General features: G+C 36.2%; 3 protein-coding genes across 5 annotated transcripts; all 3 read right to left on the bottom strand.

Moving 5' to 3' along the window:
- Positions 1–202: 202 nt before the first annotated feature.
- Mkp3 (Mitogen-activated protein kinase phosphatase 3) lies at positions 203–17,987 on the bottom strand. 2 transcript variants are annotated; one of them, XM_088045615.1, is made up of 5 exons: positions 17,436–17,987; positions 5,443–5,691; positions 5,137–5,243; positions 4,845–4,980; positions 203–2,022 (listed from the first exon to the last, which is right to left on the bottom strand). In XM_088045615.1, the coding sequence occupies exons 1-5, from the start codon at positions 17,809–17,811 to the stop codon at positions 1,577–1,579; spliced, it is 1,314 nt and encodes a 437-aa protein (XP_087901741.1). In that variant the 5' UTR covers positions 17,812–17,987; the 3' UTR covers positions 203–1,576. The 2 variants fall into 2 exon arrangements, with proteins under 2 accessions (XP_087901741.1, XP_087901740.1); XM_088045614.1 differs by having other exon boundaries at positions 5,137–5,252.
- Positions 2,066–2,579, bottom strand: LOC148168883 (cytochrome c oxidase subunit 7A, mitochondrial-like). Its single transcript, XM_088044972.1, has 2 exons — positions 2,177–2,579; positions 2,066–2,104 (listed from the first exon to the last, which is right to left on the bottom strand). Exons 1-2 carry the CDS (start codon positions 2,411–2,413, stop codon positions 2,066–2,068), a joined length of 276 nt encoding a protein of 91 aa, XP_087901098.1. The 5' UTR covers positions 2,414–2,579.
- Positions 17,988–20,094: 2,107 nt separating the features above from the next.
- LOC148168884 (uncharacterized) lies at positions 20,095–21,913 on the bottom strand. 2 transcript variants are annotated; one of them, XM_088045514.1, is made up of 8 exons: positions 21,742–21,913; positions 21,513–21,696; positions 21,297–21,466; positions 21,075–21,253; positions 20,820–21,028; positions 20,656–20,777; positions 20,333–20,604; positions 20,095–20,285 (listed from the first exon to the last, which is right to left on the bottom strand). In XM_088045514.1, the coding sequence occupies exons 1-8, from the start codon at positions 21,787–21,789 to the stop codon at positions 20,147–20,149; spliced, it is 1,323 nt and encodes a 440-aa protein (XP_087901640.1). In that variant the 5' UTR covers positions 21,790–21,913; the 3' UTR covers positions 20,095–20,146. The 2 variants fall into 2 exon arrangements, with proteins under 2 accessions (XP_087901640.1, XP_087901639.1); XM_088045513.1 differs by having other exon boundaries at positions 20,656–21,028.
- Between the last annotated feature and the right edge of the window lie 6,008 nt (positions 21,914–27,921).

Here is a 27,921-nt window from a genome sequence, read left to right on the forward strand (position 1 = left end):
GAAAAAAGCGTAATAGTTGAAGTTTTGTAGGGCCCTTCCTAAGTCGCTGCTGACGCGCCCATTGAATCCGCCTCTGCTTATTTATAAATCCTACTGGCTTTCGAAGACAGTTCTTGTTTCGATCGACTGGACACGCTATTTAAAAAAATAGTTTTTTGTTGGAGTGGTAAAAGTTGTTATTTAAGCAATGATTGAAAAATACTCACATTGAAAATTTATTATCCAAAAGTTATGAAGAAACATGGATTAATAATATACAATAATAAATATTCACATATAAAATAACATCAATAAGTAAATGTGGAACATTATTACTAATAATTCCTCAAAGATTTGTCACTGAAAAATGGAAGAATTTGTATTGTAAGAATAATTATAAAGTTAAATTCAATAGGAATGTTAGAAAATTGTAATAAACATAGTGATACACTGATTTATGTAACACAAATTGATCAGCACGTCCATCGAACTTCTTAATTTAAAAATGAAATATTAACAACATTCATTATATAGGTTTTCTCATTATTACTGTCTAACAGTAAATAAACATTTTATATACCTATCAAACATTTTCAACCATGACTAAGCCTAAATGGCAAAGTTGTTAAGAAAATGTCTAGTCCCTACAACTAATGACTGGATTCCTTTGCATTTAATTAATCGCTACGAAGTTAATCTATTTTATAATCTGTCATGAAAATATATACCTCATTTAACATTTATACGTACGTACAATAATTTCTCTATTGGATAACAATATACAATTTAACAATGTTGTTACAAATCCAACAAGGACTTACAGATGTGTATAAGTATGGCAAGATTATTCCTACATGCATGAAAAATAAATAAAATATGGCACTGAATTTTTTTTACAAAATGTTCCACATACAGGGTGACTACAACAACAGGAGTGGCTAATCTGGAATTATTAAAACTAACATTTAGGCCAAAACAATGCTATTTTTAATAATCGGCATTTTAGACGTCCCTCTGTATAATTTAGTATTATGATTCCTGAAACATTTCGTAACATCGTGGATTAATTACTATATTTAAATACATACATATATTTCGATATGCATTACAATTTGTAAATTCTCAGAATTCAGTAATAAAAAGTAGGAAATAATAAGAAATTGTGCCCTTTAATAGCAATTAACGTTATTAAGTAGGTTGTATAAAATACGAATTTATAAATATAAATACACATTATATTTATTTGCAGGCTGCCCAACAGTCTTTTCTAAGAAAATAAACATTTCCGTCGTTACTATTTACAATAAAACCGATTTCCAGCATTGTCCCTTCCGAATGTTCACTACAGCGTGTTTGTCAATCGACAATAATGAAAAAAAGTGCTCTATAATACTGGCGATAAACTTCTACCTTTTGGCTATTCTACCATTATTATGGAGTGTCAAAAGAAGCGTCAGAAGGACGTTAAACTGAAGACCATATGACCATTCAAGGAATAAGACACGAATGAATGGTAAAGGGAGGATGACAGTAACACTGCAGGTCCCGGACCCGCTCAGATAAATTAAAAGTGCCACTGAGACCCCCCCTTACTATCTCATTCATTGGGTGTGCTCGAAGCCCACCTATCGAACTCGATTCCTGAATCAGGACTGACGCCGATTTGTGCCAATGGACTCAGAAAATCCATATGTTGTCGACATTTACAGTTTTCTGTTAGACCGCAATTCTGGCAGGCTCCTCTTGGCCTGGTTTGTTCCGGTTTGTTGCTACGACTTTTCTGTTCTTGCTCTAGTTTCTCCATGAGGGCAACCGGGCTTTGGGAAGACACGTTTAACTTTAATTCGCGTTCGAAGTTGTACAGTTGCTCCATGAAATGGAAATTTGGAGCGATGTTGGATTTACGCGAACGAACAACGTTGAAGGCATCGTTCAGGTTCAGGGAACATTTGTACATTAGATACGCCACTGTTATAGTGACGGAACGGGACACACCGGCCAGGCAGTGCACGAGGATGCCTTTCTGGTTAGATCTCGCCTCATCTGCAAAAAAACAAACGTATTAACATCACGTTTTATGTTTAAATTAATTAGAATCAATACAGCAAAAGAGTCGAATGAAAAGCTGTTTATTTCTGTTAAAGAAAATATTTTATTCTTGTTGAAGCATGTTCAAGTCTCTCATTATAATGTGAACAAACAGGTGCACAGTCATCCCTAGACCAACAAAAACCAGCAGCCAGCTTGTTTGATACAGGAGTCTATCAGTGAGCCCCTTCTTTAACCACACTGGTACTCCATCGTCAGCGCCGAACTTCTTCTGAATTTCTTTAAGTTTCGCGAAATTCGGGTGCACCTTAATTTTAGGGGGAGCAGCCGCGAGGTTTCTACCCATCAGGCGGAAAATCGGCAGAGTTTTGCGTGCCAAACTCATTTTGCAAAAGGACGCTTTTCCGAAACGTCACAATTTTTTTAACCAGCCACCTATTTTTTCAATAACTGGCAGGAAAAACACAAATTTCTCAAGGGAGACGAGTCAATAACTTCAAAGGTCAATTCGGAGTTTTGAAGATTATCCTACAAATATAACAGTCTAACCGGCATTACAGGGGTTTTCATGCTGGATTAACTTCATACAAAGCTTCTAATACTGTGCCCGAAGCTACAAAGCTGTCTCTCATGTCCAATATTTATCATTTAGAAGTAACTGGGTTTGACTTCATTGTCCGTATTGTGTCGTTGTGTTCGTCAAGCACAACATGGCACGTTGACGCAATAATAAAATATCAAAGAAAGAGATAAAGACAAAACAATTAGTGGAAGTAGTTAATTAGTTATGATAGTTTCGACTGGTTGGACATCGTATTGAAAGCCGGCAGCGCACTTTTCATGAAGTAATTGAAGTGCAAAATTTAATTGTTCATTGTGCATTGTAGTTTTGTCTTGAGAACTGTGCCGAAAATTAGAATTTTGTAGTTGCAACGGTGTGGCATATTTCGAATGCACGGTTAGTCTAGTTTCAAAAACGAGAAAAAAAAAATTGACCATAATTTCTAATATGCGGAAAAGTTGGGTCTTTAACTTAACGACCTAAGCCGACGCAATTTTGATGAGACACAAAATTGTTGAATTTCGTCCAAAACTCGCTAGTAAATTTTTCGACAGCGTGACATTTTTGAATACATTACAATTGTAATTCTTTTTATTTTTTTTATTGTTTTGTATTGTTTATTAATTGTTATGGCTGTTTGTTATTGTTTTTTTTTTGTCACTCCACATTTAAATAAACTGTTTTTGAGCTTATTTTAAACAAACTTTTTAAGTTTATTTTAAAACAAAACGTAGTTTTTTTACATGAAGCTGTTTTTGTAACTGCAGAACAGAATTTTATCATGCACAATTGTTAAAAATAATGGCCAATTTTTTTCGCGATTTTATTATTTGGATTAACCGTGAACGATCTTGAGAAGCTTGTGCAATTATCGATTACTGAAATTGTTTTGTTGTATTTCGGTTGGCTTTTATTGAATAAACAAACAGCTCTCCTGCAAATCCTGTTATAGACACGTGCATGAACTCAGCTACGCCTGCACTGTAATCCCTCATGCCCGTCGCAAAATATGAATCGTCCTCGTCGCCGCCCCTGAATGAAACTCTCTCTATTCACAATTCGCCTCCGCCCTCAAAACTAACCATTTCCAACCCCTCAACCTATTTCCTCCCAATAACGAAACAACCCTATTAAAATCGAGTCCAAAGCCACTCGGTCTGCTCAAGATTTGCATAGAATCTGTACGAGCAGCTCCCGGAGCGACGTGAATGGAAGCGGCGCTCCCTCGGTGACCTAGATCGGAGCGCCATTCATGTCTCTGTTGAATGAAAGGTGAGGGTGGAAAACGGAGACAGAAACTCGCTTAGTCAGCCGGTCTATCGTCGACACAACATAATAATATCTTTGCGTATTGTATCTATCTCACTTCCTCTTTGCTCTGGCCCTATTGATTTTCGAGTACATGTGCGTGGGCGTCGCATTCGGTGCCGCCGCCGGTGAATTTTCAACACGACACCAACGCCTACACACACCCGAAATAAATACCCACGTACATGTGGAATAAACGACCGTAAGATTTGACAGCGATAGGAGGCGGCGGCGGCGGCCTTTGGCTTGACCTCGCCCGGGGACGGCACACGCGAGACGAATATTCAGCGATAAGCCATCCTGATTATGCAACCAATAAAACAATCACCCGGAAAATTTTTAACCACAACAGTATTCATTCCGTAAATGGGGCTTTATGCCTATTCACGAAACTCCGGAACGGGTGGGTAGAAACAAGCAGTTTCAGAATGGGGGGAAGTAAACAACAGCGACTAGCACAGTGAAATGTTCATTCAAGAAATTGGGGTGTTATGAATGTTGCAGAGGTCGTAAAGTTATATTATGTCGGTTCTTCTTTTATAGTTTCATGTTAGCTGGCGTTCATAGCACAATTTAATGTGGTCCGAATCCATAAAAAGCGAAAAAGATGCGACCTGTTGTGCTGGAAGTCATAAAGATGATTGCACAAGTCCGTTTGGTAATTTGGAGTAGTGGCTCTACAAAACTGAGTGACAATAGTTGGACCATTTCTCCCCCCCAAGCAAGTTTGTAAAAGCCCACGCATTGACCATGTTGGTAATTCTTACTTGACAAGTCTATTTTATTCTATTCTTTTATCCTACATTCACCCCGATTATTGATCACGGCCTGTCCCGAAATAGAAAGCAGTGAAAAGATTTATTTACTTGCTCTATGACTAAAAGATGAGTAACACAGCGTATTTGCTTTATTTCTATTTCGGGAGTTTAATTCTAATGAAACTCACCTATAAACTCTATAGCCTTTGGAAAGTGACTCGCTAAGTTCTGGGACCAATGATCCGTGATAGGAATTTGCATATACTTGTAATTTCCACAATCTTCGAAGACATTAGGCAAATCAGGGGTGACGTTTAGTATATACTGCAATAATGAAATTTTTATTACACCTGCGGATACAGAGAACCATAAAATCTCAATAATAAGATGCTGCAATAAATCATTTTGTTTGGAAGTAGACTATTTTACAGCAGATCATTATGAAAGATTTTATGACAACGATCAACGTTAATGTCCTACCTGAATGCCGTGTCTTTCCAACGATTGGCTATCTTCACTGTTAGCGGCATTACCGAGAAACAGGTGGGGAAGAATTTCGACAGGAAACTCTCTGTCATCCTCCAAACCTGAAAAAACTTGAACGCTTTACTCAAACAGAATGGGATTAAAAACCGTCAAAATTGCAAAACAGAATTATCTGTGCCAACAATAACAACTTGATAATCCTTGTATTATATTTATCAATGACTGGCACTCTTCAATGGCAATGGAAAAACCTGCCTTGAATGTAGATAACTCCATTGATAACTTTTAAAGTTAGCCTACCTAAAGAACTATCACATCGGTCATCAGTGTCTGAACTGTCCGTGGAACTGTTGGCAGTAGACGACAAACTGTCGCAGCTTCGATGGGGTCTATGCAACGGCGGTGCTGAAATCCGGAGAGACCGAAGCCCCATCAAAGGTAAAGGATCTGGTCCTGCAGCTGATGGCATTGTTCCACCAGAATTGTCCAACAGTTCTGAGCAACTGTCGCACCATTCAGGGTAAGAATTTCGGAATGTTGGAAAACCATCTGAAAAAAACGCATTGTATGTAAATTCACGATAACTTCTTATCTCTCTGTATGAATGGAACTTGCGAAAATAAATTTAGAATGCATATCACGTCCACAAGGTTAGAACATGCAAAATTAGAACGCCTTTGCTTTCAGTTTGGCGGCTTTTATTACAATTTTTCCACAGCGAAATGATTAGTAATTTTGACGGCGCCGGGCGACACTTCCTTTCGATGGTGATGATCGATGGATTGTTGAGTTTACACTACGACTACTGATGCTTTTCTAGGAATTTACGCCACCCGGAAATCCAGACAATGACCTGTTTGATTAGTAATTCGGCGAGTACGATAGCACATTCCATTCGGAAGCGACCTCCAAATTAACAATGGAATTAAATCGTTCATTGAGCATTTGGCCATTGTCGAAAATGACGGAAGTTGCATGCCAAAACGAGAAACATGGAAACGCAAGTAGATCAAAATAAAAAAAAAGTTTAGATATTTATTTCTGAACTTCGCGGCGATAAACTGTGCATCCATTGAAACAGAAATAACCACATTTTCTATTGAAAGAAGTTTGCTCATTTCCCCAGAACAATAAATTTATGTTTATTGTGCTGTTGAAACGTAAAACACGTCTGCGCCGAATAAAAATATTGCATCAAACAAACGCGATACCTACGTTGCCGACAAGAACATCATCATAAATATAAATTTATTTATAAATTCCCACAGCTAAGAAAAGCAATTAGAAGGTCGGTGTCGGCTTTGAGACGGTAAAAAAAGAAACAAGGAAAATTGGTTTTAAAGAGGAAAAGAAGTGTAAACAATGGAGCATTAGATTCAGTGGCTGATAATTTTCTCCGACAATTGAACGATTGCTGGATTAAGATCGAAAACGAATTTTGAAGTTATAGATAGTATCTCCATTGTTTTCAATTACAGCTGGTTTAGTGCTTTAATTAATTTTAATCAGAGTTTTTAATCAAGTTCAAATCTTGTAACATTCTTGCAACAATCAAAATGAATAAATCCAGCCACAATAACAACTCAAATTAAGATCATCTTTTTTCCACCCTAAATAAATTTCATCCGATATCAATATTTGTTCCCGGAAGTCGCGCTGATAACAAACCAGATTAACATCGGCGAGTGTGAAAGCAAATGGTAACAGCTACCAACTCCACAATGAAACGAAATCGTTCATTGAGTAAAGCGCTGTATCGATTCGCGAAACCTGGGGGTCACTAGGGCAATCCGAAAGTCCCCAACAAGTCTCCTGTTTACTTTGAGTTTGAGCTCACATGGGTGAGCTGTTTTGATAATCTCTAATAATGTAAATCTGAGGGCGGTGGTCTGGCCGGCCTCAGGGGGCGGCAGACTCACCGCCTGCACATGGACCTACTTTCCCTCTAATGCACCGTTGCTAGGAAACGGAATGAACCACATCGGGGGTGAGTACCTAGAGTGGCGAGATGGGAATTCCACTCGAGTTATGAATGAAAACTCTGGAAGACTGTCTACGAGTTTATTTGCTTCTGAAGTGAAGTGGAAACCTAAATGAGTGCCCCACAGATGTGAGCGTCCCCTTTTAGATGCATATCAGGTTCTTAGAAATTCCTAACGAGCAGACAAGTGGTACGGGTTTTGATTTTTTATTTCTGATGATGGTACTGGTACCTTGACAGGAAGCGATTAATAAAATTAAGGTATTTTATGAGCTGCTTTCGGGCGGTTTTTCTTTCGAAACTAGCTACTGCAGTATAACTTCATTATGGTAATAAAGTGAGTTGAAATAGGTGTCGTTAAATAAAAATTGACACCGGGACCGCCATTCGATTACTAAAAATATCAGGTTTAACGTACGTGTCGCTGGACAAAATCGACGAATTTCCAATTAGATATTTTAGACAGGTTGAGAACTTTTCGTTGTTGGAGCTGCTATTAATAGCACCATCAATAAATAATTATAGATATTTGCCCTCAATAGGAAATTCGGAGTGCCAGAAATACCACCAAATTTGTCCCAAATTCGCATTAAATCATCACGAGTAAATAGTGAAATACGTAAATGCAAATGCGCCGTTTTTACGTCATGCGATTTGGACCTACCTACCGTAACATAACGTCATATTTTTATAAACTGTTTTTGATTTAAACATGGGTTTAATTAAAACGCGCCTACCGGGATTTGGGTTTTACGTCAAGCGCTTTTTTTCGAATTATGCCATTATCGGGAAAATCGTAAATATTAATGTAATGACACGTGGAAAACAAAAACAAAATCCTGGAGCAACGGGCAATTAGGGGAAGCAAACACGTGGAGCTATGTTTGCATAAAGATAGGTTTAAAGTCACCTCGAAATCTCGTGAATGGGAAAATTGCATCAACGGAAGCTGAACAGTTTCAAATTAGATAACCGGAGCCGTGTGAAACTTAAATTATTGCAGGTGGAAAGTAGTACACCGTTATCACCGTAGGTAGTAATCTTTAACAAGTCAATTATAATTTCTATGACGGTTTGTTTAATTTGACGATACTATCATCACTGAGTAAACAATTTGCACAATTTTAATGGTTTACGATAAAGATATTTTCGATTTGATTCGAGCACCGGATTTCCTGTAGTTATATAAATATACACTCTTTAAATACATTTTCAATCAGACATTTGCGTATGGATAAAGCAAATTTATTTGTACTTGCAGCATGCAATGTGTTTAAATTAGAATATCCTGCAAATAACACGTAGATTGTGATAACATGTAAAAATAACCGACATGATTATCATTCTTCGTATACGCGTTGCACTTTTCAGTTTTAATTGCGAAATTAACTCTTTATCTGACCAATTAAAAATGTTGACCATAATAATTAACTCGTTTAGATGATCAAAGATATGAATCATTCATTCAACACCATGTGTTGGGTCTTCACCGACTTGCAGCAGCGGTGTTGTTCTTTTGACATTTCACCTTTTAATCCGCAGAGGAATGCACCATCGCATTCCAAAAACCTTAATAATGGATGATTCCATCGCCCTGGAAAAGCGTTCATAATGCAGGAGAACTGAAAAATCAATTACTGCTAGACAAAAACCGTGGATTTATGCCAAATATACTCTCGGGAAACAGACAAACCAAAAAGTATCGACGGCACTAATGGGGCTTGGAATATGATAAATTTCCGTTACAACAGAAGATGACTTGTCTCGGAGGACTCGGATATGAGCTAAAATCGTCCCAGCTCAGCAAAACATGGATTTTTGCTTTAGATATTTTATTTACATTGTAAATTGTTTGCTTGTTTGTGACGGATTAATCCAGAAACATCTTTCGGGAATTCGAGGAAGTGAGAAAAACGAGCAAAATTCAATATAATCAGTTTGCAACGCAAATTTTATCTGACCCTTGAAGATTTAGAGTCGCGGATACATGACTGATAACATTACTTGTAGATTAAACAAGATCCATGTCATGAAGAAAAACTTATTTATAAATTGATAGCTATAGAGGCCAAGGCAAGGTAAAGTAAGGTGCAGCGGAAATCGTGATGGATGGATACGACTTCCGGCCGGATGGGCGACATTCACGGGAGACGGAGAAGGCATGGTACAGTGAATGCGTGGGAATCTACCACAGAACCTATCGCTTTTAATGACTGCATACTTCGGAAAACTATAAAAAATAATTGCCTAATCATACGATCTGGATACTGAAATTTCAAAACGTGGCTATTATGGGCAGTCCCGGCATTCCGGACATTTTCGCAAAGTTGCTTAATGATGACTCTTCATGGCGTGGGCTGGAACATTCAGGTTCGACGTTGCGTTTACGAGGTTTGGGTACCAAAGTAGTACCAGAGTCGGGTATTAAAATTATCGTAAATGCACTAAAACGAGATGCAATCTTCATAGTCTAGAAACGTATCTACATCAACGTGAGCACAATTTTTATTTTTACACGGTCTTGTTTGTGTTTTAGTGTTTGCAAACAAATACGCCATTAAACAATCCTTTTCCTTGTCGATGAGTTTTGTTTTAAGTATGGCTTACGTGCTCTTCAACCGTCAAGTGTTATCACAAGACACTAAAGTGGTATATTGTTTTTTCAATAAACACTGTCCGATAATATTTTTTTATGCAAAATAATGGAAATACCGAAGATGGTTGTCGATATGCGTAACTTCCTGCTACTGTAGACAAAGAAAAAGGCACATAAAATGTTGCAGAAAGCGAAAAGAATGAGTGATGGGTTTAGATATGCAGGGAAATAAGGGAACGATACAACTTTGAATTTAAATTTAATTGACTTTCAAACTTCGTCTTGGGAAAATTTACTTGTGTACTTGTTTTGGAGAGGGTGAGTTTAAAAAAAGATTAAAGAATGCATGTAATTCAAAAAAAAACTTGTTTGACAGCCCACCTGCATGTGGACACTAAATGTAACTCTAATCATCAATCTGGGACTTTAAATTCCTTTGTGTCGCAGCATAGTGAGGCACGTGATTTTCATTTTTGGAGAGCATGTTGAATTTTTTCTTGTAAAACTCGTCTGTCTTGAACATATTAAATAAAAATTCCGAATGGAATTTCGAATAATTTCGTTGTCGTTCACGTTATTCAACGATTTTGCTCCTGCAGTGCGTAGAATAAATCTCAGCTAACAGCAACCGCGTCGTGCCTCCTCCGTGCAAGTATCCAGTAAATCAAAGTTAATTTCGCTTTTCCTCCGGAATAATCATTGTCTCGACATAAATAATTCAAGCAACCGCAAAACTACCATGACTAAACTAAACACCATCGATGAGGTGAGGGGCGGCATGAATTTCCATGTTAAATTCCGCATCATGGTCGTCAAACGGCGGACATCGACGGCGGCGGTCTTCAGCATTCAGCTTGATTCGGTGCTGCCCACGCTCAACAGAACCGGGAAAGCGTGGGCGGCTAGAATGCGTGGGTCGAGCGCGATGTCGGCCGCCCACGTTCATTCTCACCCTCCTTTAAAACACACACAGCCTCAAGGGCGTCCTTGAAAGGGCCACCACCATCCGTCGCAATTTTAGCTCCCTGACTCCTGGAAACCCACGCTTTTTGTTCGTGACAATTCGGGGAATGTCCCACATTGAGGCTTTCACTGATTCGGTTGGAATAACAACGGTTTTTCCAGCCTATCCCTTGGATATTTGCGGGCGGTTGTTGATAAATAAATACCGTTGATACATGTTTGGAAACACAAGGGGCCGGAGGCGCCGACAATGCGGGGGTGGATAGGCGGGGTTTGTTTATTTTGCGATATTTTTAATCTACCAATAACAAGAGCGGGTATCAACATTTCTTTCCATTTCACGTTTTGCCATCTCGTCGGTTATATAAAATAGAGAATTTCTTTCGAAATAGACCCGAGACGATGTGGGTGTTGCGCACACAATTGTTTCCCCACATTACAAACAGAGCGCCTTCACTGCAATTTTTGAGAAATTAACGACAGTAGCAAGCAGTACCATCAAAAATTAAAATAGCAAAACGATTTTGAGATGTTATATTTTTGACAACAGTCCAAGATAAGTGTAATGATAATACGTCATAAGATAAAATGTCTATTAATAAACGAATGGCATTTTTCAGCACGACAGATAATATGAAATTAACGATGGAAACAATTGAAAAATCGACCAAATCACGTGCGGGCAAATCAGTTGCAAAACACTATTTATATGGAACGACAAAATAAAAGATTGAACGACGTGAAATTTTATTTCCCAGTAAAATTAAAAAATCGGGCGGCAAGTTATATTCATCAAGACAATAAAGATTCTCCAGGCAATTAATTGATTCTACCTGGTTGTTTCATAACTTCAACGACAGAATGCAACAATGGCTAAACAATTTTTTAACATTAGTTTGCCGTTTTTAATAGATTGCACGACTAGTAATTTATTTACTTGTTGCGAGGTGAAGTCTGTTCGTCGCCGATTTTAGCCATTCTGTCAAAGAAAACATTAACAGTCGTTGAAAAAATTAATAATTGTCGATCACATATTTTTTTGTCGCTAAAATTATTATAAATGTCTGACATTCACCTCTTTTCATCGTTCATACTCTGTCGTTCAGTTATATAAATTTGTCCTTGATTAACAACTAATCAGTCGGGGTTTTTCTATCGGGAAAATCTTTATATTTGTCGTGCTCTTATATATACCCCCTTAATAAACGGTGTTCAGAGAATAGTATACTAATTTATGGTTCCAAAATGTTGATATGATGACTAATGAACCATTTAATAATACATTTTTTAATTACTATTAGGACCCCAGTTCCAAATTCATTAATTAATATAACGCAAAAACTTTAAACCAGCGATGATAAATTTGTGAATTCTTATCAACATTTCGCAATTTATTGATAATAAAGCCAGCTGTTACGTGATTAATTTTATGTGAGCGTTCTCGTTTCATTCATTTTATCACATTACTGTTTTTATGGTACGTTTATCGTGTTTCTTTTGATCTGTGGAACTCGTTCGCTCAATTGCAAAACAAAACCTTTCCATAATTCTAGGAGCACTTATTCCGCCTAAATAATTATTTGACGAGGGTCAAGTGTCCTAAGTTGATTTGTACATTTACATAATTGCCCCATTGTAGGTAGTATTTATCCAGCTATAAATAACTTTCCATGGGTTTCGCTACCTTTATTGTCATCCAGGATATGCCCGTCTTCGCTCGTTTCATTCTTGAAGAAATGTAAAAATAAATCAGGAGAACTATTTCGTGCAATCTGAGTCAGACTAGTATGAGTTATCTCATATTATGCCATTAGAGCTATTAATAATAATGAATGAATAATGTATCGAGGAACAAAAACATTGTCGGCATAGAGGAATAGTACCGCGAGGAAGTAAAAAACCGCACTTTATTTATTTACTATGATGAAAGACTATTTACAAGACTTAATTAGTAAACATTCCATAAAGTGTGTCAACAACCTAATCTGACTCACAGAGTTTCATTCTAGTAAAAACCGATCATGGAATTTCGACTCCTCAACGCATCAACTATTGAGAATGACCACAAAAAGATTTCATGCGCCGCGCTTGAATTCCTGCTCAAACAATCATTTCCTTTCAATTTAGTAATTTATTCTCGTGGATAATACTGCGGCGCCGCGAGAAAGGAATTAAGAAGTAATTAAAGTAACAAATTAAAATTCAACATTTGAAGCATCGAATGCCAGCGGAGGAAACGCGAGCCTATTGTGTTGATTCTCCATAATAAAAGTAATAATTGTCGCGTAAAGAGGATATCCTTTACAGGATAACATCAGAAAGACGTTGTTTAGTACGGCGGATACTACGAATTACCCACACCGGAAACGGGAATATCCCCTTTTCAGGTGTCGAACCGAAATAGCAAGGAAGGAACTCTGTCTGAAGGAACTTCATAATCAATTCATTAAAGGAAGAAAACTTCACGCTGGTAAACCGATTTTACCGTTTATTGCCCTCATCAGGTGACGACAGGAAATGGCGGGACGGTTTTTTCAAATTCGGTTTCCTAATTCCATGTTTGTTGATCAGGCAGAATTCTACTGGCGGAATGTTAAACTGCTAGTTTTTATAGTCTTTTGCAAATAAACAGAGCTGGATTTTTATGTTGTTTTACAATAAACCCAGGCATTTCGAAGTTGATTCAATTAAAATTCAAGAAAGAATATAAAAAGTTACGAGTTGATGACATTTCGCTGGGCATTTTTGGTCCATTTTAGTTTTTGTTGGTTTCCTCTGTTAAATATTCAAAAGGTTTGATTTTTCCTTCAAATTCGCATAAATATTCTGGTTTTCCTATATTTGGCTTTACGTATTTCTGTTTGCGACTAATTTGGTTTTGGAATTGGCTCAGAAATTTAATTGAATTAAATAATTGCTGATCACCACTTTTCAATTTATTCAATTACTATTGCATAATTATATTAAATTTGTCACTATTTTACATTCATTTATTTGGATTGGAAACTTTCCTTTTATGTCAGTAAGAAATGAATGGAAATTTGTATTTGCTAAGGTGACACGTCAAAAAAAGGATCTTATCCTAAACAATGGAAAATTCTACAAAAACAAACTTAATAAAAATATTATCCTACTAAAGTCCATGTAAATTACTTCTATCGGCTGTTTTAATTTAATAGAGAGCTTTTATTTGACAGCAACAATCTAATTACCCGGCAGTTATACCCAAAAGGCTACAAATCAAGCATAATTTTAATATACTTACGAAATAGAAAAAGCAATTTTAATAAAAGTGGGTGTGTTTTGGGTTGGGCAAAATAATTTCGAAAATGTCTCAATTTGATCACTTTTTGAACCGAAGGCTGTAGATCCTCTCGGATCATTTCTCCAACAAAAAATGGATATAGAAAATATGGAATCGTTCAACCTTGCGAAAGCCGGAGAAGGCTGAATACTCGATCGCCCTCAGATCTTTAATCTTTGATTACATGAACGCTAGACATATACGGTAACGGTGGATTATAGTAAGTGACGTGGGAGGTGCTCCCAATCACCTGAACCAGCTGCGTTTCTTAACATCAAAATTTATTAGAACAAGAACCGAACTCTATTTTCTCTCATTCCATTATTTAAGAAGTAAAATAATTTTTGTGTACGTAGATCCCCATAAATATTCAATCGGTTTCAGATCCAAGGTCTCTAGTGACCAAGTGAAAACCTTTCCATGATTTGACTCATCTTATTGACACAGTGACGTCATAGTTGTAACCCTTCATTCTTAAATCGTCGCGTGATCGAGCTTTATGACTGAATTCGTGCAGCTTTGAATTAGTCATTGTATAATGCAGTTTGTTCACCGCTCCACGATTGATTTTGATGTCATATTACCCACTTTATTTCGTTCATGAAAATTAAACCATTCATTGAAAAATCCGCTGATTATTTTTCTTCGCTTCTGAGTAAACGTACGCGTTGGGTGTTTATTTTCACTGTTAAAATTTGAAATTAGCGCGAACTAAAGATAAAATGTAATAACTGCTCTATTTCGAACGTATTTACAGAAAGCTGGAAATTAATAGATTGCAGGAAATGGTTCCTTGTATGTGCACGTGGACGCGAATCTGCGAATAATCTGACTTGTTTAGACGAGTTTCTTACATGTCAGGACAAGCTTTGTAGGGCTTCGATGGACGAGACACGTGTTTACTACCGACTAACTACATAAGCAAACATTTGTAATGTATTGGGATTAAATTTAAGATTTTATGTGAAGAGATAAAGATAAAGATATGTGAACTGACAAAATAAGTCTTTTCAGTCTTCAACATAATTTCACTTAAGTTGAGCCGTCACATTTAATGCCAATTAAATCATCCCATACCTCGTTATGACCTTGCTCCTATGGAATTATCAGATAAGGTTATCCATGTTTGTCATTTCATGAACTTAAATCTTTCAATTGCTTCAATTAGTTTTTACAAAAAGCGCATGGAAAGCCGCACTTCAGTTTATCGCTTCCGGTGGATTTAGGCTACAGAAATAAAATCCATAAATACGTTTTTCTAGCCATATGTAACATACTCGAAATATCGTTATAAATTAAGTATGCAAGTCCAATTTGGTTGGTTATTTTTGTGCACTTCTTATTCCACTCCCGTCATGTCTGCAGAGGCATCTTGATCGTGGTTTGGTATCAATAATACAACACCCAGTATTATTCCATTATGTATAGAACAGAGCACCACAAGAGTAGTCACTTACTGAATATATGCACATATTTAATTATCGTCTGTGTTTATTTGCACATTCTTAACAGTTAGTTTACTTTAGAATTTATGAATCTTAGTTGCTACATTTTAGAAACAAATTTTCCATTATGAAGCCTTTTTATTTTAATTACTTGCGAAATCAGCTATAAAATTTACATTAAGTTGCATTAAGACGCGATAATTTCCATCTTTATCGTCTTTGCGGTCAATAGTCCGTTCATTAACAATTTGATGTTTTTTATGATATTGTTTTTCGTGCAATTGGGAGATAAGACTATCAACATCCGGTAGTTTATGAGCTAAATCTTCTATTTCTGCGGCGGCGGTATTTACATGATGTTAATTGGCGAGGAAGATTTTTCTTTGTGCTATGCTTGGAAAAACTAATTTTGGTACTAGCAATTAGGGCAAACTGTTCTGTTTTTTAGCCATGAAAGTAGAATAAACTTCATTGTTTTGGTTCTGCCCATTTCCTATTTCCTCAAAATTCTGGGAATTTCATGGCAAGATTTGTGTGATTTAAACAGGAAAACCGTTGTAATTGAAGGGGCACAACCAGTGTGAAATTTTGAATGAATCGATTATTTTTTTACATATTTGGATAGTTTACACCTTTAAAAATAACATACAAAAATTTCAAATAAATATTTTAAATAGTTTTTCTCAAAACTTCATTTTTCAAATTTGCTGCAGTAGTAACTCAAAGACAAATCATCCAATCGCTTCGAATTTTTTGTTTGTTTTATTTTGTATTATTTTTAAGATTAAGATTTAAGAATTAAATATTTTCATCAGAAAATTTCAATTTTTCATTACCTATCTTAAAATATATCTTCCAAATCTGAAAACATTTCATATAGTTTTCTTTAAAAAAAATATAACAAAAATCACCTTTTTTTTAAACGGTCACACTGGTTGTGCGCCTTAAGGCCATTTTGTCTTTTTTGGCTCTTAAAAGCTAATTCTGGAACAAAACGAAAGGATTATATTTGCGCATTAAATAGCAATGAAAAAGGCAGTTCTGAAGCTCATTACCGCCTGGGCAACCTAAATTCAGACTTGTTACGAATCAAGTTTTATCTTTATGGGAAACAGAAGTGATTCATTCACGTGGAAGTACTAAATCTGACAGTGTTACAACATGTAAAATATATGTAAAATAGTCTCAATTTCGAATCGCTTTCTTTCCTTCATTTAAAAAAGTATTAAAGGCTGGGGTTACAGTAGCGCTGAAAAACGCATTTTTCATGTCTCAAACCACACCTGATAAATTTGTCTTAGTTTGCAATGTAGATTTAGTATATAAAGTCAACAAGATAAAGTGGCCGACCCGACTTCTGTCAACTGACAGTTGGTATCACTCGGAACCCACATAAGTGATTGTCCCCTCTCCTTGTAGTTTATGACTTCCTGATTTTTTATGTCCATTTTGCGTATTGTATTGTGGCAAATTCACGTGATTTTCATAGAATTGTTCGAATTTTGCCCGATTCGTCCTTTTATCTCATACCTATGCAATCTACATTGTATGTGGACGGATGTTCGTATGTCCGTTGCGGCTCCAGTTTCCGGCATATCATTTGTTTCTATTAGGCGTATTAAAACAATCATAATTATCCTCGTACACGTTCCCTTTGCTCTTCCTAGCATTTATTCCATTGTATCATATTAAGTAACAATAAAAATTCGCACGGCGGAAACAATCACGTACTTTTTAGAATAATGAATGAAATCAAACCTCTCACATAATTCACTCTGAACCTAATTATAAAAATATTCAATGAGTTAAAATACAATTTGAGCGGGTCACGCATGCGAACAGCGGCAACATGGCGACGATTCACTTGATCGACTATACCTGTGGATCAAAACAATGGAAACAAGCATGGTACCGACGCCTAGTGCGATTCGGGGATGATCCCGGAGCTTCCGAGGACTCCGGAAGGACCAAAGGAAGTGGTGGTGTGAAGAAAACAATACTAACCTTTAAGACAGACGACACGGCAACCATCTTGCGTCAGCCTTCGCAATAAAACATTGAGTACGGAGTCGGCTTGGTGTTGTTGAACTCCTGACAGGTCGTTGTAGAGAACGAAGAGGTTCTCGTTGTAGGTGCTGCAGATCTTCTGCTTCAATTCCCTGCATTTGATGGTGGAAGCCAAGTCGATTTTGCCCGCGGCTAAACGACGCAACATTATCGAAGGAATGGAGAAATTTACTGCTTCTCGTATATGAGATTCCCCATATTCTATGGAGCTTCGACAATCTAGAATAACAATCTTCTTAGACTCGTTGCGCAGCAACGAAAGTAACCCTTCGTTGGAGACGATGTCGTAGTCGCATTCTGGAGTAGTAGGCATTGTGACAAAACACACGCGATTATGCTACAACTACGCAAACGAAACCATTAATGAACACAAAACGCGGTTCTTATGTCAAAAAACTACAACTAAATAAGCTGCACGCAACTAAACGTGCAACTCGAGCACTGTTGGAACTCAGAATGATCTATACACTGTTGCCGTTTCTCAACTTTATTGTGTGAGGGCGTGCGGGTGAAAATCGACATGAAACAACCAACACCATTGGTTGACGATCACGTGGGCACCCCACCAACAGCCAATCAAGATACAATTACGTCATTTCATTGATGAAGCCACCGGACTAAGTTTGTTTTCAATCGAGTTACGCTGCACGTCTACTTTCCATCTCGTTTGGACTATATCTATGCCGTTCTAATGTGACGTACGTCCACTTTCGTTATTGTCTTCCGCGACTTTCGAATAAGTGCGTGGGTGGGTGACGGCTCAACAAAAACGAGATATTTTGTGATTAGGAATGACGTCATTGCGGGCCCGTCATTGCAAATTGATTGTTTGCATGATAATACTTTGGCCTTTTACGTGAAAACTATGCCGACACCTTTGCAATCGATTTCGCGACGACCTTAACACCCCCGCAATAATCTATTGGGTTTACTTTTTTATTTTAACGAGCTTCATCAACAAACATTCGGCCTGTTTAAATTACACCATGTTTATTCCAAAATCAAACCAAATCAATAAATCAATACTTGAGTTAATGATTTCATATCCTTCACATTTCTTAATTTATTTCATAACATCTTAGACCTTGAGCAACAATTTTTTAAATAATTACCAATTATTATTATTATTATTCTGGAGCTAATTTTCATTTTACTGGAGTTTTGAACGGACCAAATTAACCAAGTTGAAACTTAATTATTCTCCATGATATTAAATTCGATTAAATATTAGTTATTAAAGCACTCCATTAATTCTAACTGATAACAACTATCGATTAATTGTTGAAAAACGAGCCTTCATTAGTTAATATAGTATGCAACCAGAAATACAGATGAAAGTCCTCCACGTGCATGAACTGATTCCACAGGACTGCGTTATTTTAATGGAATGTTTATTATAATTATAATTATCACAATATTCGTAGTTAAAACATTGTTTGTTTTATACGAAGTATTTCCATTCTGTTATTATTCTCGCTGTAAAAGCTTGTTCCAGTTTTCTGTGTTTTAATACGTAATGAAAAACAAAAAGCTTGTTTCTGGAGAAGTTTCCAAAAGATTTTCATGACAAAATTGAAGTCTTTGTTGCGAGGGTTTCATATCCGATGCAAAATTATTTAAAAGAGATGAAATGCATCAAACTACTTATACGAATATGAAGGTTTGTCCTAAATAAACTATTCGAATTTTCAATCCGAGTTCTATTTATAGGGACGTATTATGTCTCATTTTTCAGGCTTTTGAGCTAGCTAAAACGATTTTTTACAAACGCTTTAAAGCCTTAAATCGAAGAATTGATAATACAGTAGAATCCAGTTATAATGACGGCGAAGGGGAATGAAAATATGGTCACATTAAGCGGACGTCATAAAAAGCAAATTTGTAAAAAAATTGGCAAAAAAAAACGAATTCGTTAATGTAATAAAAAATATCATTCTCAAAAAACGTACCACAAAATAAAACATAAAATATATTTCAAGAAATCCTTTGACAGCGAAAACTATTTGATAAAAAAATTATAACAATATAAAACATAAAACATACCTATTTCAGGACATCGTCAATCATTTAGATTTTATAAAAAAGTTAATTTGTAAAAAAATCTGTAATTTTTGTTTGCAAATTATTGCAGCTTTTCTACGTTGAGCCATTTTTTTTATTAAAATCACTAGCCTGCAGTGTAGGTTGTTTAAAATGTAACTGCAGGCGTTGGATCAAGATGTATGGAGAAAAAACAGAAGCTAGTCACAATAACAGGTGCGATTTGCTGAGAATGGCGTCACTACAACCGGCATGTCAACCTTACCGAAGTCATTATAACAAGGTAAAAATTCATTTAAGTTACATGGAAAACAAACTTTCTGTTACAATTCGGTCGTAATAAACGGTCAGTCATTATATGCGGAGTCATAATAAACGGATTCTATTGTATTATGATCGCTAATTGCATATTTTAAAAATGGTGGATGCGCCGGGTTTTGCTCTAATTGTTACGGAATTCAATGAGCATTTTTATTTAAAATTAGGTATCATTACAGTTCATTAAAAGCTTCATTTTATTTCTGATTTTCCCAAACAATTTTAGTTTTACCCCCAATAAAAGACACTAATTTTTCCTACACATTTATTTAACTTTGACTAATCCTCTTTTACGTCGACTTGAGGCGTGGACAGTCAGGAACACAAGCGGTACTGGCCCGAACTTTATCATACAAATCCCCATAAAACTTTTGAAGATCGCGATAAATATCCGCTTTTGAATTCTCAGGACAGTCGCAACAATCACATCTGCAACAATTCGTTATTTCTAATCAAACTCACTTATAATAATTTACTCGTAATCGTAGTCGCAACACGACCATTCAATTGAGCGCGGTATCGAATTCAGCGTTTTTGTGAGTTTTGCGTGTAGTTTTTCGGCCAAACTTGGTTTTTCATCGGCACAAAAACAAATGATTTTATCTTGTTCCGTGTCTGAGGCATTCGAATCGGTTGTGGTAAAAGCCATGGGACGACAACAGCTGCAGTACTGGTCCGATTTGGGGGGTTTATAACACGTTGGTTCGTTAAAAAGGGTAGTTCTGGTTTGTGATGTCCGCGGAGTCTCCTAAAAATTGAGAATCACTGGTGGTTATAGTACCAGTACTAGGGGTAGTACTTTTTTCTTCGCACGAGGAGAGAGTGTGGCCGGGACGACGTTGAAGTAGCCTTTATATTTGGAGCAAACTGGGCAGAAGTTTTCTTTGTGGCCGCTCCCACAGGAGCACATTCGAGCTGGAGCTACAAAACAACTATCGGTTTGAAATTTTGGGGTTTTGGTACCTTGACAGGATAATCTTCCCGGTTTGCAAAGGGTACCAGTTTTCTCCCTACAGGGAACCAATGGTTTTCTTTCTAAACTTCTGGATTCTCTACAGGTACAATATTTGCCGTCCAAGTCGTACTGAGGCTTCCTCAGTATCAAATCGTCTTCAGCTCGTCGGTAACGAAAAGGTGGTCGAGTTTTACAGGGTTTGAATCGTTGTCGTTGCCTACAAAACTCGAAAATGAATCAAATCAAACTACCAAAAATAGTACCTGCTGAACCCTATGGAATGACAAACTTTTCTGCACACATTTCTTCGGCATTTCTCTTGAGTTGAAGTTAATACTTTTGGGTTTATTATAACATTACTTGAGCTAGGTTTTACGCATGAACACAAAATTTCTTCTATTGTTGTCTTAGTACTCACTTCAATTTTCGGCGCGATTGTTCCCTGAAAACGCGCATCACATCACAAAGTTTGGTTTGTTATTTACCGGAAATGTTTTTGAAGGTTCCATTAGTAGATCTAAATCAACACCTGCGATAGATCCGCTAACTGCTGAGGGAAACAAGAACTCGTCTAAACTCGTCTGAAACGACGCTAAAACATTTCCGAGTTCGCAGTTTTGCCACTGCACCATTTCAATATACAACCATTGATCATCTAAAACAAGAATTGTGAGAGAATCACAGCAATAACTCCAAATTACGTAAATCTTTCTGGAGCTCATCCAGTTGATGCTTCGAGTAAAAAGTTTTATAAAAAACAAACTTTTCGTTGCAATGGACGGGAAAAATAGGCTTGTAACAACCAGTTTGAACACACGAGTCTAACATATAAATTTGGAGAGACACTTTTCCATTTGAACACAACCAAACTCCAGGACACGTCACCTTAAAACAAAAAAATAGCGAAAATAGGTCAGAGGTGAAACTTACAGCTTGGACATCCAATTCCACTTGAACGAAAAAAGCCTTCCTTGACATTCTCACACGGGGAAATATAAATAAAATATCACATTTTTTTAACTAAAAGTGTATATCATGAAATAAAAAAATGACGTGTAAAACTGTATATTGACATTAGGAATTTTGGAGAAATTTGTGTCAAAAGAACGCGCGGTTGCCGGGAAACCATTGATTTAAAAGTGGTGGAGGCGCTGGGCTTGCGTCATGGTTCTTGAGTTTTCATGTTAGAAAAATTGAATGGTTTGATGACGAACTTCGCCTCTTCGTATGCGTGGTTTTTTGAGGAGGCAGCAATTTTTACTTTTCGAATATTAAATTTCTTTCTCTAGGGAAAATCGTGGGTAGATTATTCAACAAGGGTGACTCTGACTAGCAGCCAAATAATTTTTCTTTTTTTGCATCATCGCTATCAATTTTCTTTCGGTGTATTTTCCTTGAAGCCTAGAAACTTGTAAAACATTTTTTCAGGTTTCGTTTTTCCGTGCGGTGGTGCCCTCTTCCGCTGATGGCTCTTATCTCCGCGAGTGCACCTGTTGGATCCTTTCTACTTTGCTTTTCCAGTTCTTCATACAGGCGGTTTTGGAGCATCACCAATAGATGTCCCTCCACCGCTCTGACAAAATCGGAAATTCCGCAGTAAACGAGGATGCATGCAACTCTCATAAACAAGTGAAATTATTTAATAACTTTTTCATAACTCATTACCCAGACCCACATAACATGGTTCGTAGTCCATTAGTTCAAGGTCGAAGCGTTTGGGTCACTTGCAAGATTCACAGCCCCTTTAAATAATTGGTTTGCTTTTGGAAAATCGTACATGCTGCATGAACTTGTAAAAAATGTAGGACGCTTCTAAATTGGAAAGATTAGATCTTTACTATCACATTCTGAAATCTTTGGACGAAAGTCGATGGGCTTAATTGCTGCCAATAATTGAAGTTAACCCTCAATAAAGTTGGAAGTAGAGGGCAAAAAAAGCGGGCGTTTAATCAATCACGTTCAATGACACCTTCATTAGGAATGATTTTCAATCAGATTTGAGACTCGCATAAATTATTGCGAGGAAACTGTTTACAGGTAGTGATTTATTAGATATAGAAAATGCATTTCAGTTCTCGGCGAGATTATTTCATGAAAAATTGAGCGCTTACGGAAAATAATATGCACTCTAGTGTCGACTCTATTCATGTTGTTACCGATTTAATGTTTTTTCTGCTTTGAGAGATGGAATATAGATTTTTCTTGTGTCAGATATTTTTCTTCGGAAATCTCGCAGACACAATATTCGTCTTGGACATTGTCAGCTGACCTACTAATATTTATCTGCCTGGGGATAGCAACCCAGTTCTAGGTGAAACCGACCTTTATAATGGAGGTGCTAATTTTCTATTTTAATTTGTTCCAACAAAATGAACATTGACCACAACAGACACAACAGTCACTTGTGGATACAATTAACAATTCCGAAATTGAAAACACACATACCGTCGTTTTTCAAACCCAAAATAAGTTGTATGAAAAAAAAAGAATTTTTGAAGTTGTCCGTTGTTCCATTTTCCTGTTTTTGGTCTTTTTCGGTTGTTGACTTTCGGAAAACAGCAAAATTTTTACTACTAAAAAAATAATAAAAAAAATCAGATTCGATTTGCTCGCTAAATTTTTAATTAACGTTGTCATAACGCGGGTTTGAAACTGATATAAAGTTTTATGTGTCTCCGCGGTTTTAATATTTTGTTTAAAGTGCTTTTTATGACTGAATGATACGAAACTGCAGAACATTTTTGAAGCAAAAACTTGGATGTAACTCGCTAAATCCATGCGAACAAACAAGCACTTCTGCGAAGGTAAATAAGCATCGTTATGATGAAGTCGCGCCAATTACTCATTCATATTATCAATATTTAATATGGAGGCAAACATCAAGACATTTGATTGAAAACAAATAAATTGCGTCAATTTCAATGTTCGACGAACTGTAAGTAAACAGGTCGTGAATGCAAAGAAAAACAAAATTTTCAATTTTTCCCACAATGCAGCTTCAATGAGCAAATAAACTAAACTGCAAAATCAAAGCGAGAGAGTTATGGAAAGATCTGAGAAAAAAGGAGATTTTTCGATTTAAGAGTCTTACAGATCTATTTAGGTATATATTAATACAAATAAAAAAGGTAAATTATTTATAGAATTGAAAAAATTAAAAATTCCGAATAATGTAAAAAAGGAAGTTGTGTGGGGGATGACTGAGCTGTAATACTAATAATAATTTATTATTTAAAATCGAGATTTAAATTTAAAATCTAAGTTATAAAGAACGATTTTTCCGAAACTAAGGCAAAGCGAAAGATGGGGTTTTCTCCATTGCTTTTCTCGCGCTTTTTTACATAAGAATCCGGTCTTAACTCTATTTTGAAAATTATAAAAAAAAAGTTGTAGAGGAAAGGTAGAATGAGAGAAATTTTTAGTTATGGCGTAATAGAAACCTGCCTTGCTAAACGCTAATGAAATGAATATTAGCTCGTGTGCTGAAGTTTGATATGTTTATTAAAATAAAGTTTCACCGACATCGTAAAACATCTCGTCAAATTAGTGCCTACACGTCTTTTTACGCTCATTTTGAAAAAATCTCATTTGCTAGATCTAATGTTCTGTTGTACCTACTACATGCAATTTCCGTCATTACGCAGATACGAAGTTCGTTAAAAGGAAATAAAAGCCTCGAAGGGAAACCATAAAACATTGCATTTCAAAGCAAAAGCACATTTTTATCTTTTGTTAGTTATGAACGAGTCAACGTTCTTTTAACAAGGTCTGCACCGGTTGTATCAAACTTTTTTTTGTGGCTGAATTTGATATGGAAATTTCCTTTAAATAAGCCTCAAAGTTTAACATCAAAACACGCAAAGAACACTGTTGCAATATAACAGGAAACAGTTCAGTAAATGAAAAATTCTTCACGATTTCGATGTTATCTTCCTTTGTTCGACTGTTAACAAGTTAAATGCTTTTCGCGATAACATCCAGAAATTTGTTTTTCATTGGTCAATGATCACAGAAGTGCTTTCGCAGCAAAAAAATTTACGGTGCTAAAAAGTGCTGAAACGACCTTTTTAAGGGAGAAACTGATAATTGCACGTAGGAGGATGGTTATGTAACTATTGGGGTTGGTTCGGAACTCGTGAGCACATAGAAGAGTTGCATGACGACATCTTCCGAATGACGTCACGCCACCCACGCACAAAATTGTACGTTACTGAATCGATAAATGCTCTATCTTTGTCCGTTCTCAACGCGGACATCAAAACTTTTTTAAAATACGTTTCACTGCATACCGTAAAAAATAAAATCACCACTTTTTGTTTCTTCAATGCATGTTCGGTTTAGCCATTTTAATTGAACAAATTGCGTGTTGTTAATACGTACCTTCGCAATACTGATCTAGGAGCGTTTTAATAACTTGGTGTTGGGGTAGTATGCAGGGATTTATGACGAGATATTGATTTTTTTTAATTATGATTGTTATAATGCTAGGGGTGTGTTAGATAAGATAACTGAACAAAGCACTTTTTAGGACCCAGATCTAGCTTTAGAAAAAGATTTACAGCGCTTCATGGTATTTATTTTCGTATGATTTATACGATCAAGCAGATAGAAGAAAAACTGTTAAATTGCTGGAGATAAATAACTGTTTGCTGGATAGAAGAAAAGTTACGACTTAAAAAAATCGGGTTTTTCTTCATTAGTCCTAATAAAAGTAGGAATACCGGATTGCACCGAAACTTAAATTTTTCAGTCATGAAGCAGATTTCGTTGTCTGGTAAGCAACTTGCCCAGAATTGTCCAGACAATTAATTATGCAGTTTGTTTTAAAGTTAAATTTGTTTTTGACAAGTTTACAGTTTTAAGGATAATAGAAGGAAAGTTCTTATTTTTAATTTTCTTTTCAGCGATATTAATGAATCAAAATGAAAAATAGCCAATTGAATATTTTATTATTGATCATGACCTCTATAATAGGAAGGTCCATCAAAATTTGATCAAAAAGGGATCTGGAAAAGCCCTTTTTGTCTGTTCCATTAGTTCGATGCTTTTTCCCACCTCGTTGACAAAACTATGGATGCTTTTCACCTTATTCACCATTCACTACATTCAAAGCTCTTTAATTACTGGAACCCAAACTGTTGCATAAAGCTAAGATAAATCCTTCAAAGCTATAACTAATTCCTAGTAAACAAGTGAAGTGTATCGTGAATAGTTTATCTAAAGCTTCCAATTCACGGCACTTGATTCAATGAGTAGGATTTGAATCTGATTTAATCTTCAATGTGCAATTAAAGTAGAAATATGACACAAAGTCCGGAAACTCGTTCCATGAATTGAATCACAACAGAGGTCATATTGTCTTTGTTTATAATTCCAAAACTTTGCCAATTAATGTATCTGTAGTGGGTAATTGTGATATGAACGAAGCTGGAAAACGTAAGAACGACAATGGACTCTAATAAACCTACAAAGTTCTTGTACGATAATCACCTTGCTGTTTTGTATTTCCTTTTCCAATTTGTCTGGAAACTTAATTGTGTTTTTCCAGTTTAAATATTCTTAAGCACCAAAATATTCGTGAACATGAAAGGCACTTCCATCATAAAATCAGCATCAGTGCAGTAACACATGCAGGGCCTGTTGCAGAAATAAAATTTTACGAGCACAAAACCATCATTCGCAAGAATTTCTGCATCGTACAAACAAATTCAAAGTAAAATATGTACGTAATTTGTTGCTTTAAACTCCAGACAGTTGAGTGGTTATATTTTCACAGACTAAAGAGTTTTTTCTGAAATTTGCGTGGTGGTGTAAGCTGAATTGAAACGTTACCCTTCGGACGGATTTGCGTAGGAGATCCTTTTATTATCATAGTTTACACAAACAACCGGTACACCTACACTCCTACACGTTGTAATTACAATAGACCCTACCGAATTTGACACTACATGTTGTGCAAACGTGCTAATTATAAATGTACAGAAAAATTAATTAGGATTCAAAAATGGTGGATGCGCCGGGCGAACAATACGTGTTTTTGTAGTGAAGCACTTTGAAATTTATGTAAAATCGATACTTCATTGTTATTTTTGCAAAAAATGAGGCAGTATTAGTTTTATGAAAAAGTGAAAAGTTCGTAGGAAGATATTTAAAACCGCTTTTAGCAACACGACAAAAACTCTCGTTATAGAGCGTGGTAAATTGCAAACTAAACTATTGAGAGCAAAGTTCGTACCTAGATTATGGTATTAACCCCAAAAATAGTTGGACCTTCATCTTGACTCGTGAGTTCCTTAAACTACCATTAATAGGGTGTAAGCTAAATGTGATGTTAAATGCCAACCAATCTCTTGCATAAATAATAGTTAACGATTGAAGAAACAGTGTCCACTTTAATGGATTTTATCGATTTAAGGTCGAACCTTTTACTTGACATTAACAAATCTTCACTCATCTTCAATTCGTTTTGTATAATTTTTCTTGGAGCATCAGTTTTAATTACGACCTGAAAGAATGGATGATGAATGTGGTGCCACATCAAGGGAATCAGTTTCATTTAAAGGAAAATGAGTGAAAAATGTTAAGTTTACGGAGTTGAAAGTTTTCCCATTTTTCATCGGTGACAATTATTTATCTAGGAGACATCAATAATTATCTAGGAAGAAACCAAACAAGATGCGGCATCATTTCGCAGAGCCACACGAGAGCAACTTTAGTCTCTTTGCAATCAATCCTGACCCCATTTATTGTTGGTCAACAGTCGTAAATGGAATTTGTTTGTTAAACCCAATTAAACTGGACGGACGGTCGTTTATTTAATTGTTAATATTTTCAGAAAAGTATTCGTGAAATCGACTTGAATTGCAAATGAGGCTCTTTTAATAACGCGGAGGCGGACACTTATAATAACAGTCCTCTCATCAGTTATTAGTTGATATCGACTAATTTATCCTGCAGGAATTCAAAATTTTCTTCACGACTTTACTGCTTGTTGTTTTCAATCTTGGAGTTTGTAATAAAATTTTAATTGACATGTCAGCCAACAAAACAGCAACATTTTCAGAACTTTGTCGTTAAAATTAACGAAATCCAGCGGGACCGAACTAGCGC

The sequence above is a fragment of the Gnatocerus cornutus genome, chromosome 9, assembly GCF_029298725.1.
Source record: "Gnatocerus cornutus isolate USDA-ARS CGAHR chromosome 9, icGnaCorn1.1, whole genome shotgun sequence".
NCBI classification, from domain to species: domain Eukaryota; kingdom Metazoa; phylum Arthropoda; class Insecta; order Coleoptera; family Tenebrionidae; genus Gnatocerus; species Gnatocerus cornutus.